The sequence below is a fragment of the Amblyomma mixtum genome, chromosome 8, assembly GCF_055824585.1.
Source record: "Amblyomma mixtum isolate Tamu chromosome 8, ASM5582458v1, whole genome shotgun sequence".
NCBI lineage: Eukaryota > Metazoa > Arthropoda > Arachnida > Ixodida > Ixodidae > Amblyomma > Amblyomma mixtum.
In genome coordinates this window covers 83,375,901-83,390,752 of record NC_143019.1, presented here as the reverse complement: position 1 = coordinate 83,390,752, position 14,852 = coordinate 83,375,901, and the positions used below count along the sequence as shown (strand labels likewise).

Genomic DNA, 14,852 nt, shown 5'->3' with positions numbered 1-14,852 from the left:
ATCTAGTGGGAAGGAGATAAAAAGGTTATCCGAGAAGATAGACACGCTTTAGCGAGTGGTTTCCCACTTTTGCTGGATATCATCTGCAGAGCAAACAGACTTATCTGTTTTGAAGAGCGTGCTTTCCCCACAAGGCGATATCGAATTCTGGAACGCCCGGTACGGCGTTTTCTCCAGAAAAATCTCGAAAGAGCACCCGTATACGTCCGCTCGGTTCTTGTCAGGCTGAGGATGCTGCAGAAAAAGCGTGAGTGCCTCGGAGGACATCGCTTCCTGTGACCTCAATCTTGCATGCTCATATGTTGCGATTGCAAGAGTAGACTCGTAGTAAATCCAACGGCGCCTTCGTATTGCTTCTCTCCACCCGACAGGCAAGTCAGCATCCGAACATTTTGGGCAAGACCAAAACAGGAACCCCAAGCTTATAGTTCGTGGTGTACCCAAGTAATGACATTGGCTTGAGCTTTCACAATAGTGGTAAAAGAAGTGAGAAGAGTGGCACTGTCTCTGCGATTAATAATACACAAAACTCGCGATGCGTTGAAGTGGAGCTGTACTTCAGCGTGTCGTGGGCTGACGTTTTCTTTTCGCGAAGGACTCCTTTGAAGTGTACGCTGCCTATTCGCGCTTTTCATAACTGATGCATGTTGCAACAGGAGCCTGAAGCAAGATAACCCGGATTATTGTTGGCAAAGATCGAAGGATTTAAACCAAAAGGATTTGCAGAGTGAATTGCTCGGTGATCATGAGCTTGCTTCGTGTGAATATGTTGCTGTGTGTGCTCGCAGCCTTGTGCACCGTCAGTCTTTCCATTCGCTACGGTTTGGGAAAGGTCAAGACTTATTGCCCGAAGTTTGAACACTGCTCGTGCATTGCAACACCGCGCGGAGCTGTGGCGTCGTGCTTCAACATCTCCAGTGCCCAGATCGAAGCAGAGATGGCCAGGGTCGGAAGCTCCGTCATCAGATCGCTGGGATTCAGGAGCATACAGATTACCGAGCTGCCTGCGTCGTGGTTTTCTAACCAAACCATAGACAATTTTTGGTTCCGAGACTGTCCACTGCGTGAAATTGCACAAGAAACGATCGCTCGCGTGAGCCGACTGAAGGGTGTCATCTTTACGAACACTAACCTGCAGACTGTGCCAAGTGGTTTGAGCGCCGCTACGAACATGAAGAGTATCTACATGAAGAAGAATAACATCAAAGTTCTTAAAGAAGCGCTCTTCCTGCCACGTCTGATTAAGTTAGATCTACGCTCTAACAACATCGAAGAAGTGGACGAGAAATTCTTGACTGGCTTCCCAGGGCTCAGACACCTGCTACTCTCTAATAACAAGATTCGGCACCTGTCTCCACAACTGTTCAACCGAACTAGAAGGCTGGCAACTGTTTACCTTGAGAACAACCGCATCTCCACGATAAGCTCCTTATTCGATAACATGCGGTCCCTGCAGGTGAGGTGGTATATTGTGTTTTTACTTAGTTTTTAATGTAGACCTCCCTCGGTGAAAACCCGTTGACAGTCCGTCGGTCTTAACCCTGCACCTAGCAGGCACTCTCAGGGCCCTTGAGGTACATCACTTTAGTGGGCGCACCTTTTGGGCACCAACCTAAAAAAATGCTTTTTTCACCCCAAAAACCTAACCCCCCCCCCCCCCTCCTGCACTCTATAGAGGCCCTGACCCACTACACGAAAATCTGTCTCCATTCCCTAGACGCCTCCTCTAACCGAAGGTTACAGCGAAAGTAAATTCGGATACCCAGTCGTAAAGCAATCAATATAAGCCTGCGCCAAAAACGTCTAACGCGGATTTTTCACGACCCGTCGTATCATCGCCTTTTAATTGTGTTCATATATATTTATTTATTCAGAAAGAGGCAACCAAGCCACTGCTTGCCGCGGAAACCACTGCTGGGACTTTACGTCTATGATAGATGATCTCGACTGTTTATAGAATAGACGTTGCCGGGAATACGAAATTATTAATCGGCTTTTTTTTGATAGAACGGCTCCGATGACACCTTAATGCTGCGCACAATATTCTGCACCTTCGGCACAAGCCCAGCGTCCGTGTGTGGCGTTTAGGAGAATCCTATCTGGAAAAGTAATCACGAACATATAGTTGGTAAGGTATGTAGTAGCAGAGCAGGAAGCATTCAGATGGTAATCAGAGTAGGTTATCAAAGTGAGGCAAGTAATAATAGCAGAATTTCACTGGGCAGCAACGACAGCCGAGGTCAATGTCACGACCGTCTAGGTAGAACGCATTACAAGCAACGCCTCTCAAGTTGGATGGTCGCAGTGCATATAGAAGAGCGCTTGTGCCCTTCCGTGTAGCGCTTTTCCTGTGACAGCGCGGGATAGATAAAGAGACCTGATAATGTTCCTTTCAAACAGAATGCTCTTGCTCCAGATTACAAACCTTAACCTGAAAACGTATCCACTGCCCGTCGTTACCTTGTTTTCCCGATAACTATAGAGAAAGCTTTGCTACAACGTTAGTGGTTATCGGAGGAGAAGTAAGTTCTGCTGAAATATTATTGAGCGCCATATGAGCCGCCTATTGCCTATTGATAAGGAACTAGAAGAAGCTGCACACGAATATCATTTGTTTGCTCGTGCACTGCGCTCTTCTTGGTGGCCTAATATTTATTGAAATAACAAATTTTTACGCTTAAATTTTGTTTACAAAATACCATTTTCATCCAGTAATATGTTTATTGAGCTTCTCGTTTTACTGTAAATTGTAACAGATGAGGTAATATTGTAACAGATGAGGTCGTAAATACCGTGAAGTGCGGTCGTACTTTGTATAGCTAGCAAATGCGTAGATAAAACACTCGATTTGACTGGTTGCCATTGTTTCGATTGAATGCCTTACGGCCAGGCTAAAATAATGCCACGAAACGAGATTTCTCGATGATGTGTTTCTCGATGATGATGATGTGTTTAAGGCAGGCGTTTTATCTGCAAACATTTCCGCAGTGTTTGGAGATCTGCAAAATGTCTAGGAAATACTCTGAATATGAGACAAGCAACGTATTATCAGGCTAGAAAGCCGGTTCTGACCCTGAGAACCCACCTGTGGAGTTGTTTTGATTAGTTAAAAAGCTTGTTTGAAGACGTATTTTGAAATAATTAGGCATCTAATTTGGTAACAAGCTCTTTCAAAATAAGAGCAACTTTTATGGAGCTCTAACGTTAGTACTTCCCCTTTCTATTTCAGAAGCTGCTTCTGGGGTTGAACATGATAACAGACATCGACGAACTTGTGAAGTCTAGAATGCCACACCTCAAGTACATCGACCTCGAAGGCAACCGCATAAGTGCCCTCACTGAGATTGCATCCTCTAATGCTAAGATCGAAGTGGTCATTTTAAAAGATAACAAGATTACCTACGTCGAGTCTGGAGCTTTCCGAGCACTTAAGGGACTAATACGTCTCGACTTGTCCAGGAACAACATAAGCGAGTTAACCCAGTCAGTATTTGCTCGTGATTCCAGATTAGAATATTTGAACTTGGCCGGGAACAGGTTGGCCAGTCTAAAGGGAACTTTCAGGGACGCACGCCGAATCACAGAACTGAACCTATCGTCAAATCGCATCACAACGACAACGGATATGTTCGACGGCCTTAAATCGTTGAAAAAGCTGTCTCTAAGGGAGAACTTGCTTACCCATGTACCAGACAACACCTTTAGGGACAACCCTGAGCTAATGAAGATTGATATGAGCAGGAACAACATCAAGTGGGTTGGAAGACAAGCCTTCAGAGGACTTGTAACGCTCACCGACCTGTTGCTACAAAGAAACAATTTGATTTCTCTCAATGCGACTGCACGGAACCTTCCTAACATTCAGCACCTGAACGCCTCTATGAATTCAATTCTAACTTTAGAGAACAGGGAATTCGAAAACAACGCTTTTCTTAGGTCAATTGTGCTGACGCGAAACAACATCAGCCGTGTTGAAGGTTCTTTTATAGGAGCTGTGCGTCTACAGACTCTTGGGCTCTCAGGGAACCGGATTGAAATTCTGCGCCGAAGCGATTTTCCTCTCCGAATGATGGCCACTCCGAATATTGCCCTTCAACGTAAGTTTGCCGGTAAACTGTGCTCACAGAATGTATTTCGAAGACGAAATTAGTGAGCTCTACAGCTAATCGGGAGGGTAAATAATGTTTCATCTGATATGACTGCGTCGCTTGGTACGTTAAACGCCACTAGTTAAATGTAAGCACAGAGACTGTACATTGCTCCACCAAAACTGTTGATATCAGCAGACCTGGAATGCACTAAACGTAATTAACTTTTATGTCAGATCTCGCGGCTCCACAAAATGTAGTTTCATTGTCTCGAATATCGACGCGATTCAAAGAACTCATCCTTCGTAGCGCAAAAGTATTTCTGCGCGGTGAGTGCGCGAACAGCAGTTGAGTAGACGATGTCACAGAGATGCGCCTTCTCGCATGGCACAACAGTATGCGTGTAAAGAGCGTTCGATTTTTTTTCAACTGCCTGGTATAACAAATTTCAATGTAGTGTTTCGCTTACCTGAGAAAGCGAAGAAAAAGAGCTACGTACCAAGCAAACACTGATAACTAACCCGGGAAGCACTAGAAGCCAGATTTTTGTAGCGACCATCGAAATAATCGCTTCCGATTCTCCTCTTTCTTATTGCTTGTGTCTCTACGGCCTGGGTGCTTCGCAGTGCCTTAAATAGACGCATAGGATCTTATGGTGGCGCCTTCGCACAGCCATTCTCTGGAAACACACTCTCCTACGTGTAGTTCAGTAATTTCCTGGAATGACTAGGCAGAATCTTCATCAAAGTTGCAGACTCTGCATGACAATGTGGCCAGCATGCTTTGACAGGAAGTAAGCTTTGCTCAGCCTTTAATAGTAACATGCAGCAACATGTAATGCTAGTACTATGTAGTCCTGAGAGTATATACATATGGCACATAAACTACCCCACATACCAATTGCTATGTTTTCTCCTCCATTTTTCATCCTTTTAGACAACCCTTTGATGTGTGACTGCAGAATGGCGTGGCTTGTGCGTCAAGACGCTGACGTGAGATTGACATCGACCCCGACCTGCGAGCAGCCGACCTGGTTGAAACGAAGCGTACTAAATAGCTTAACCGAGAAAGACTTGAACATGTGGCAAGAAGGCTGTCCGCCAGGCTGCCACTGCGAGTGCCGTGAAGGATCCTGCGGAGGCCGAACCATCGTCGTCAACTGCTCGTCAGCTGCACTGACCCGAGTGCCTATTTCTTTTCCTATCGGCATGACTGAGCTCGATTTGAGCTATAACCTACTCGAACAGCTAGACGACACTCTTAGGAAAAGCGCTCGTCAAGTCCATGTGCTGTCTCTAAGAAATAACCGGCTTTCAAGTGTGAACTGGTCCGATATTCCGGATACGGTACAGTCGCTCGATCTAAGGGCCAACAGGCTGAAGAAGCTGCCGCAAACACTGGTGGAAGATCTCAATCTTACTTCCCTGTGGCTTTCTGCGAACCCTTTTCACTGTGACTGCAGCGACTATTCATTCAGACAGTGGGTCGACGGGCATCATGATCTGGTGAGGCCATTCATGAGATACTAGTTCGATACATTCGAGAAACATCGCTTGTGTAGCATTGCATCTTGTTAATACTTTATAACTTCAATGTCTGGAGGCAACAGTGATGCAGTTTGCCGAGTATATATTTCCGTAATGCGGTTTGTGTTTTTCTCTGGGACAGATTAGAGACATCCGACACGTGATCTGCGCCGGAAATACAAAGAGAATACCATCGCGGACACCGTTACTTGCACTGGGGCGGAAACAGCTTTGCCCAGTTCTTTTTCCAGAATATGCGAAGTACCTGCTCTCCGTCTTGGGTGAGTAATGAAAGTTATATGCCTGCGGACAGAGCTGCCCGTAAACGTAAGCGGTGTCTTCCGGTAACCTTGGCTGTCATTCGCAGTGGTATTGACTGTCTTGCTGGCACTCTCGGCTACCTACCTACACTGCAAGCGGCAGCTGAAGGCGTTACTACGATTGACTGGAATGTGCAGTTGGGTTCAGTGTGCGTCGGGAGAGGACGTGAACTTGGAGAAGGTTTTCGACGTGTTTCTCTGCTTCAGCAGCAAGGATGCAGGATGGGTGCACGATCAAGTGCTCGCAAGACTTGAGGCCCTAGGCATTTCGTGCTGCACCTACGAGAGGAACTTCAAAGGCGGGTTTCCGCTGAAGGACATCATTCGAGAGGCTATCGCCTGCTCTCGGAGGACATTGCTACTCCTCACACAGTGAGATCCTCGTTTTATGGCCAAAGATTTCGGCAACGTAGCGGCCGAGGCACGCACCTGCGAATCTCGAGCTCATGGCAAGATTACTGAGAGCGCTTAAGACTACTTACGTGATTTGAAAGCGAAAGCATTGGTTTTATAATTTTATTTGGTTGTTTCACCTTTGTTCGCCGAGAACTAACGTGGTATGGTGGGCGTACGGGTTGCGTGCTCGCCTCGCAGCCTGAGAGTTATAGGTTCAATTGCACATAAAAGAACAGGTACCCAAAGATCATGTGATCACTTGGTCACACTACCATAGCTTGGGCCATAACGCCACGCAGTTAAGTGCGGTTTGACTTTGTGAGGCATTGAAAGTCACTGTCGATGACGTGCCCACTGTCTCCAATCAAATGTCAACATCAAGGCCTAAGGTCACGGTCAGATACCCAACGGTCATAGTTATGCGATCACGTGGTCGTATAGCTTGTGTTATACCACAACGTAGTTAAGTTAAATTCGGTTTGTCCTTGTGAGGAACTGAAGATCATTCTCTCATCCACATCGAAATGGGAAGTTGGAACCCGAGGAGTAGAGCTGTCGCTCTGAAAATGTTTTGAAGAACTTAGGGTGCGTTCATTACTGGGCCAAAATATTTAGAAAACTTCGATGCGGTTAAAGTGGTAGAGAAGGTAGCTTGGTGTAACAGATACCTTACATAGAAGGACTCAAATTCTAAATATAACAAAGCGCACTCTTGAGCACGTTCTTTGTTGTCCGATTACATGGTCATCAGCTTTTAACTCAAACCCGCACGGAGAACCCGAGTGGCGGGCCGCAGTGCTATCCGAAGCGATCATGATTGTAGCGCTACATATCATCCAGCGCGAATCCCAATTCCAAAATGTTTCTGTAGCACTCAATAGGGTAGGTCGGACAGCGAAGCTCTTCGTGAGCAGGAACGGCTTCTACTACCTCTAGGGCTCGTTGTGCACTGTCTGTCCCTTAAGGTAAGATAGAGAACGCCTGACTTTGAAGAGATGACGCTTAGAGTTTTGCGTAGTTCTGTCGGCTTTCAAAAAGGGGCTCTTGATAGTATTCATTATCATTATCAGTAGAGCGCGCGGCACAAGAAAGGGGCACTTATTACAGGAGGGAAAAACGACTTTTTGACAACCGAAGTCTGGGGGAGAGGTGTTCCTTGATTATCAAGGCGCGTTCACAACGCGACGACTAAACAGTGGAAATTCTTAACATATATGGGGTCAAGGGAACCATAAAAAATACAAAGGTTTGGTTTTATGGGGTTTAACGTCCCAAAGCGGCTGAGGCTATGAGAGACGCCGTAGTGAAGGGCTCCGGAAATTTCGACCACCTGGGGTTCTTTAACGTGCACTGACATCGCACAGCACACGGGCCTCTAGAATTTCGCCTTCATCGAAATTCAGCCGCCGCAGCCGGGATCGAACCCGCGTCTTTCGGGTCAGCAGCCGAGCGCCGTAACCATTGAGCTACCGCGGCGGGGCAAAAGCAGTTCCTTATATTAATTTGCGCATCTATAGCATTTGTAAATTTAAAGAGTTCATTAAGACAAGCTTTATAATCGGGATGGAAATTTTAATATTGAGAAAAAGAAATCTCAAATGGGGAGAAATGTGGACATTCGGCTGAAGTTTCCCGCTGCCGATTTGTAGTGGTAATCCAGCTTCCTGGGTCCTGTACGTCGTGAGGGCCACATGTCGTCGAAACACAAGATTTATGTTACTGACCGGCACCGGACATCGTCGCGTGCCTCGGGAATTAAAAATAAGAAAAAAATACCTTGTGTAATTTACCAGTTCGCGTTCGAGGACTTGTACGAGCATGGTCTCCGAATGTCCTTTATACTGCATATTTTAAGCAATTTATACCACTTTTCAAAATGTTTCATGAACGCTTCTAGGTATACACGAACAGCTCAGTGAACTGCATCAGTTCTTCAAGCACTGCGGTAACTTCTTTCTTCCTCAAGCCTTGTTAGCGTAAAGCAATAATTTTTTAGTTAAGACCTTACATTAAAATAAGCACACTTTATTACCTGATTTTTTTTCTATTGTCCCCAATACTCAGGCAAACATGCTTTGTTGTCCTTGTACACTGTGTGCAGCTGCAGTAATAATCGATTGCGGAAAGCGGCGTTATCGCCTTGCATTGCGTACAGGTACCACCGCTAGGTACAAAGCTCTCTTAATAATAATAAATTGTTTTATTTCATCTTTTCAGTACAGATGCGGGCCTGCCAAAGCCACAGAAGGCTTGAGTGGCAGTGCCCGGCAGCACACAGCATATCAGTCATGCACCGAGCTGACAAGTTGCAAAAAAAAACAAAGATTTTAGGAAAAAAAAAGGAAAGGGAGAACAAAAAAAGGGGGGGGGGGCGTGAGAAGAAGGAAAACAAGTGGATTCCAAAAGAGCGAACGCAAACATACACACAAAGAGAAAACAAAAACATGTGAAAACATGGCATCAAACAGAATACTGGAACTAACGTAATTTCACAAGGCAAGCTTTCACTATCTTCAATATCGTAATTCCGCGTTGCAGTTTTTTGAGGGCAAATATTTCCCGGCCTGACAGGCAAAATTTTCGTTGCCTAAATGTATTGATCGTACGGCAAGCCGTACAACGTTGAAGCTGGGGGTACGGCCCCAGAAAGAAAGACACACAATGCACAGCGAAGTAATAATGTGCCGTTGTCAATATTATATTTCTTGGGTGTATTTCTGCCCATAGTCATTGTCGGGTCCTCAACAGTTTTGTTGAAAAAGAGGCGAATGTATCGTCTAGCTCTGGCTGGCTGCGTACTGCAACGCAGAGGGCCCTGACGACCGCGTCAGTTTCTCGTAGAGGTATTGAGTACAATAACTAGCTCGGATATCCTAGCTTGTGAACCAGGAGCTTCAACAACTGAAGTGAATCATCGATACGAAGATATATCTGGCCATCAGGATTTACTACAGGCTACACAACAGCTGATGCGCGATTTTAAGAAATTGTCATTTCCGGCAAAAACCCGCCGCTTGATTTCAACAGCGTCTTCTACAACACATACACTGACATGAGGTGGAAAACAAATCACTCTAAGTGCAACTGCATACAGCATTTAAGAAAATATGCTATAGAGGACCATGACCAAATGTAGATGCAGTGACCAACTAGGCTTTCTTTTTATACAGGCGTGCTGTCACCTTCATTTCTTTTTTCTCATCGAAACTAAATAACGTAGGATTCATTAGTAGCGTGAAATCCTTTGTCGGAGCGTGCTGCGGTGCATTTTTCCATGCTGCAGGATTTGATCGATAGACGAAAATTATTCACTTGAGTGGGGGGTAAGGGGTGGCGGGTTAGGAAGAGGTTGGTGAGAAAGTAGTAGTCGGCGCTCCTTGGTCCAGGAGTCCTTTGGCCTTAGCTACGGTCTGGTTCGCTGTATGATTGCGAACTGAACCTGCGGGTTGTAGTCGGCTAGAAGGTCCCTCAAATGCTCAAGATCAGGCTTTTGTACTTCAAGCATTACGGAGCAAGACCTTCGCCCTCATGTTGTGTGGTGTAATGCGGCAGTGTTTCCGTACCAGGCACATTCGCTTTTGTATTGAGCTGGCCATATCTTTTGGCACAGTTTTGTTTGGATACGCGTTGGTGTGTAGGCGCCTAAGTGTTGTGGCTTTCTCTCGGCTTAAGCTGTCATGTCAGAGTGCACACTTCCTACCACTCTCCCTTCACGCCCGGATTGTTTCCCTGTATGTTGCTGGTGTTGTTAAGGGCTCTACTGGTGCCCTGCCCCAATGCTGCAGGAACTTCGTGGCGAGCGATTGGTGCCGCTTGGAGTTCCGGTTGGCGCTCCAGAGAGGAATGGAGGACAACGACAACCGGCTGGTAATCGTGCTGGTTGACGATGTGGCCCCTGGTACTCTAGACGAAGACTTGAGGCTCTACGTGAGAGCTGCCAATCACCTCCGCTGGGGAGAGCCCAAATTTTGGGAACGGCTGCAGCGCTCGCTTATGAAAGATCAAGCCAAGAAGAAACTCATCACCGAGGGGGCAAGGTGTGCGACCACGAGCGATGTGGACTGCACTCTTTACTAGGGAATCTGCTGAGAAGGGCTGCACTCTGATTGTCATTAAAAACCAACCAACAGCTCCTGCCGGTCCACTCTGTACGTCCACTCGGTACTGTGCATTGGTACTGTTCTCCCTGAAAAGGCGGGATTGGGGTGGTTCATGCTGTTTGACATGTATGTTTACCATATGCCATTGTTTTTTTGCCATATACAGCGTTTACCACATACCACAGTCCACAGTTTGTGAAATGCTGCGCAGGTGTTGCGTATAGTGCCCTCTTTATCTGCGCAGCCCGCTATATTGGCCGCACTAGATGGTACCTGAGCAAGCGCCTACAAGAACCCAGGAATAATTTACAGCATGGTAGGGACCGATCGCCTCCGGTGCCTAGGGTGTCAAGTAATGAACAAGAAAAAGAAAAAGTGAAATGAATTGTTTCAAGACACTTTTGTGTTATACACACTTAAAGATAAGACAACCCGTGGAGCGGTAGAGGCGTACCATATCCAAAAGGCCAACAGAAGTGCAAAGCAAACAAACCGTGTTTCTGTGTGATAAGGGGGTTGCATTTCTCGATAGTGCTTAAGAGAGGGGTATGAGCAGTTTGGCGAGACGTTTTTCTGCTGTGTGCTTGGTTTTTTCGTTTCGTGCCTTTTAGCGTGCTCCTAAATGTAAGATGGTTTAAGAATAAAACCTGTAGTTGCGAGTCAGTGCTCGTGTTGTGTTCAGCTTTCTCTGGTCCGTCGTCTTTTCCGCTGTTTTATTATGCATCTCACAGAGCAGTTGCACTGATTTATTCAGAAAAAAGCGAGCCTCTCTATAAATTAGCAAGTTATTTTAATGTTCTTAAACTACATGCCTCGCTAGAGAAAAAAGCTGTCCTTTCTGCAGTTGAAGCCTCCGTCTGCCAGCCCCTTTCAAGCTTCGTCGGTGGAGTGTGCTAGCAATAGGTGGATCACCAGCAAGTAATGACGGATGATGGAGCGTGGTTAGGACATAGGCGAGTTAGGTGATCTAACACTTCGGTGTTTTCTTCGGTCCATGGTGTAGCCGGTGTTTGCGGGGCCTTTGTGCTAGCGCACTAGCACTGGTTGGTATGACGCGATAGTTTTAATAGTTTAATGCCCATCTATGCGGAATTGGTCATTCTGTACTTTAGATTCATAGGTCTCTGGGAGTCCTCATACTATTTCTGGCTCAGGGGTGCAGAAGTTAAGCGACGCCCCACTGTCCTGTGATGGCAGGTGCGGCCACCACTGGAGCTTGTGAGACAAAACATTAACTTAACTAGCTAGTAATCATTAATTTAACAGCAACCGTGGACAGCTTGCTGACGATCCGCTGGGAAGTCTGGCATGACGCCACAAGGTGTCGTGACCGAAGATGGCGTGACAAGGTCCCGTGACCGGCCCATTTTTCGACCGAGCAGAATGTTGTGCACCAGGTTGGCCATAGGGTGGCTGCAGTGATTTGATAGCGGAGGCACCTGGGCCCCCACCCCGGCCGAGTTTTCGCTCGTAATGCCGATGACTACGCCGAATTTTCTGTAGAATGGAAGCCTTAACGCTACCGCGTTAGAACGGCCGGCGCCTTCACTGAAAACGACAATCGCGAACATTCCAGCGCGAGGCGTGTGTACACGACGTGCACGGGCGTGGGCAGTGAAGAAAAAGAAGTAGGGCAGGAAGGCGTGACCACGAACAACTATTCGCGTGTTTTAGCTAAGAAGTCTGAAAGAGATGGAGCGGAAGAAGACTTCGCAAAAAGAAGGAAGGTTTAAGTTGGGACGGTTTAAGTGCCTCTTGTATTCTCCGCGCCAAATAAGTTGGCGAAGCTGTGCCCCCGCATCTGCGGTGATGGTGAGCGCGGTTGCAAAAAGCAACATGAAGAAGCCTTCGTCAAATGTGCTTTAGGAGTGGTTTGCAAGATCCCCCTGTCCTGTGGAAAGTGCTATATTGGGCAGACAGGGATTTGCATCAATGACCGATTAAGAGAGCATGCTCAAAATTTGATAAATCAAGATAAGCTTGCGAATCTTGTTTCGCACGTAATGGGTAGCAGTTGTGCGCCCCGGTTCAAAGAAACAAAGGTTTTAGGCAGAAGTAAAAGCACAAAATCAAGAGTTATTTTGGAGGCCTTTCATGTTCATAAAAAGTCTAACCAGTGCATCAGCGACCCTTCCATAAGTTTGTACTCAGCTGAGCGTATGTTTTGGACAACGTCATATAACGTCATGTAACTTCCTGGCCCGTGTCTTTTTCGTCTGTTGATTCTCGAAATGTTTCGGTCATATTCCATTCATGTCTTTTCCTTTTGTCATTTTTATGTTCAGAGTTATCTACCTTATCTGGTTACCGCGCTTTCTTCAGTGACATAATGTGAGCCATCTAAAACTGTTAAAGTAGTCTGGAGCCGCCCGATTGTGCGCATGCGTGTGAAGTGTATAAATGTGTTTTTTGCATATATCAATAAACCAGTTGTTGATAGCGCTCCGTGTGTGTCGTTTCCTTTCTTTGTGTTCGTCTTTTGCGCTGAACCAAGTTTCAACACTGTAGACAGAGGGCACCTGGTTAACTGGTGTACTTATATAGGAGGTTCCGAGTTCATTCCTTCTGCATTTTTCACCCTTCATTTAAGCCTATTTCTCCGTCCTTGTTTTTTTACCGCCATTTTAACTTTTACCGTGGCCACCGGGAAAAGTTAAAATGAGGCATATCGCTCGAAACACGGGACGCTCGAAGTGAAATACACGAAGAAAGCCCGGAAATTGGACAGTATGAGGAAGGGAGCTAAGACATTTAAATAGTTATACACAAAAGCATTGGCTCACAATGGCGGTACAGGAATAGGAAATTAACTAATACGTTTACAGGAAACAAGGACCAAGAATTAGGTTTAAATGGGAGGTGAAAAATGCAGAAGGAATGGACTAGATTAATTCTAGGGAAAAGGAGCAGACCATATATAAAAATTTAGAAGGGCAAACCAGGAAAAAATCATTTTATAATAACTTAAAAGGCAGCGTCGTGCTCTATGAAACTCGGTCATGTTTTAGAACGTCAAGGGACAAAAACAAGTATCAGTCGATTTGGGTAATTAGGCCAAATGCTCATATGTGCGCTATCATGACGTGTTTCGCTGTTGCGCTGCTCTACTATGTTAATGATGTGGCTGTTGATGTGTTGACAGACGATCTTTGTATTGACCACGTCACCTAAATTGTCGGTTGGAGCTGCGACCTACTAGGTGATACCAGGGAAGCAGCTAATTACCACCCTAACTTCTTACGTTTACCTACGGTGCAAGCATCATTGGAATCACGTACTCCTCCTCACCGCTGCTGATCATTCCGCTTAGCTCGGTGCGCTTAAGGGGAGAGGGGGGGGAGCGCCTAATTACCATTCCAGGTTCTCGCCTGCTTACCACTGGCTACACCTTGGCAAGTAAGCCACCCGGTGGGCAGGTGAGCAGTGGCGTAGTGGCACAAGGCAGGTGCTATGGCAGGTGTTTCCGTCGGTGGGTCTTGGGTTCTTTGCATGTGTTTGCGACCCTGGTTGCTCTTCCCGAGCAGCCTCTCGCGATTAAATGGGCTGCCGCCTGACACGGTGGGCAGGTGAGCAGCCTGCCACAAAACCGGCTTGAGAAAGACAAACAGACAAACTACACAACGCCAAATTGCTGGGAATGGCCGCTATGAGTGCTAGCGCACGAAAAGAAATTTAAACAAACAGATGGCGCATATGCTGTATGTCGTAATTCTGTAAAACAATTGAACCTGTTACACTAGAATACGGCCGTATCCATCGGGATGACGATGCAGGCTCAGTCACTTCGTAAAGTAATTGTTCGACTAGCGGTCTGAAGAAATCAATGGCTTAAGAAAGTCCAAGTTACCTGTTTTTTTTTCATGTGGGGAAAAAATTAACCTGATGTATCTTAGTCCTGAGTGAAAAGACTTTTTAATTCCACCTGTATTTTCTGATAACGATTTTCGTTCTTTTGAAGCTTGCATTACTTCTCATGTAACGCATGCGCGCTGTGCAATACTTTACTGATGAGGAATAAGTTCGTTTATTGGGGTTTAACGTCGCAAAGCTACTCAGGTTATGAGAGACGCCGGAGTGAAGGGCTCCGGAAATTTCGACCATCTGGGGTTTTTTAACGTGCACTGACATCGCACAGTACACGGGCCTCTAGAATTTCGCCTTCATCGAAATTCGGACGCCGCGGCCGGGATCGAACCCGCGTCTTTCGTGTCAGCAGCCGAGTGCCGTAACCACTGAGCCACCGCGGCGGGGCTGATGAGGAATAAGTATTCTGACGTCCATTCGCAGTTAATTCCGGGCTTCAAGCGAACTTCTACAGATTCTCCCCGAAAAATTCGGAATTAACGTGTCGGGCTATCTCTGAAGACGTACACCACAGAGACGCACAATAATACAAGACTATGTATCTTCCAGTAGTCGTCC

General features: G+C 46.3%; 1 protein-coding gene across 1 annotated transcript; it reads left to right on the top strand.

The window, feature by feature from the left end:
- The first annotated feature begins 204 nt into the window (after positions 1-204).
- On the top strand, positions 205-10,588 carry LOC149333248 (uncharacterized). The gene is made up of 6 exons (XM_089556017.1): positions 205-1,456; positions 3,230-4,097; positions 5,025-5,593; positions 5,757-5,895; positions 5,982-6,306; positions 10,116-10,588. Exons 1-6 carry the CDS (start codon positions 746-748, stop codon positions 10,405-10,407), a joined length of 2,904 nt encoding a protein of 967 aa, XP_089412143.1. The 5' UTR covers positions 205-745; the 3' UTR covers positions 10,408-10,588.
- Positions 10,589-14,852: the final 4,264 nt, after the last annotated feature.

Coding starts and splice junctions, on each gene's coding strand:
- LOC149333248 (XM_089556017.1), top strand. CDS start 746: ATGAGCTTGCTTCGTGTGAATATGTTGCTGTGTGTGCTCGCAGCCTTG. Junction 4,098..5,024: donor TCCGAATATTGCCCTTCAAC/GTAAGTTTGCCG, acceptor TCATCCTTTTAG/ACAACCCTTTGATGTGTGAC. Junction 5,594..5,756: donor TCGACGGGCATCATGATCTG/GTGAGGCCATTC, acceptor TCTCTGGGACAG/ATTAGAGACATCCGACACGT.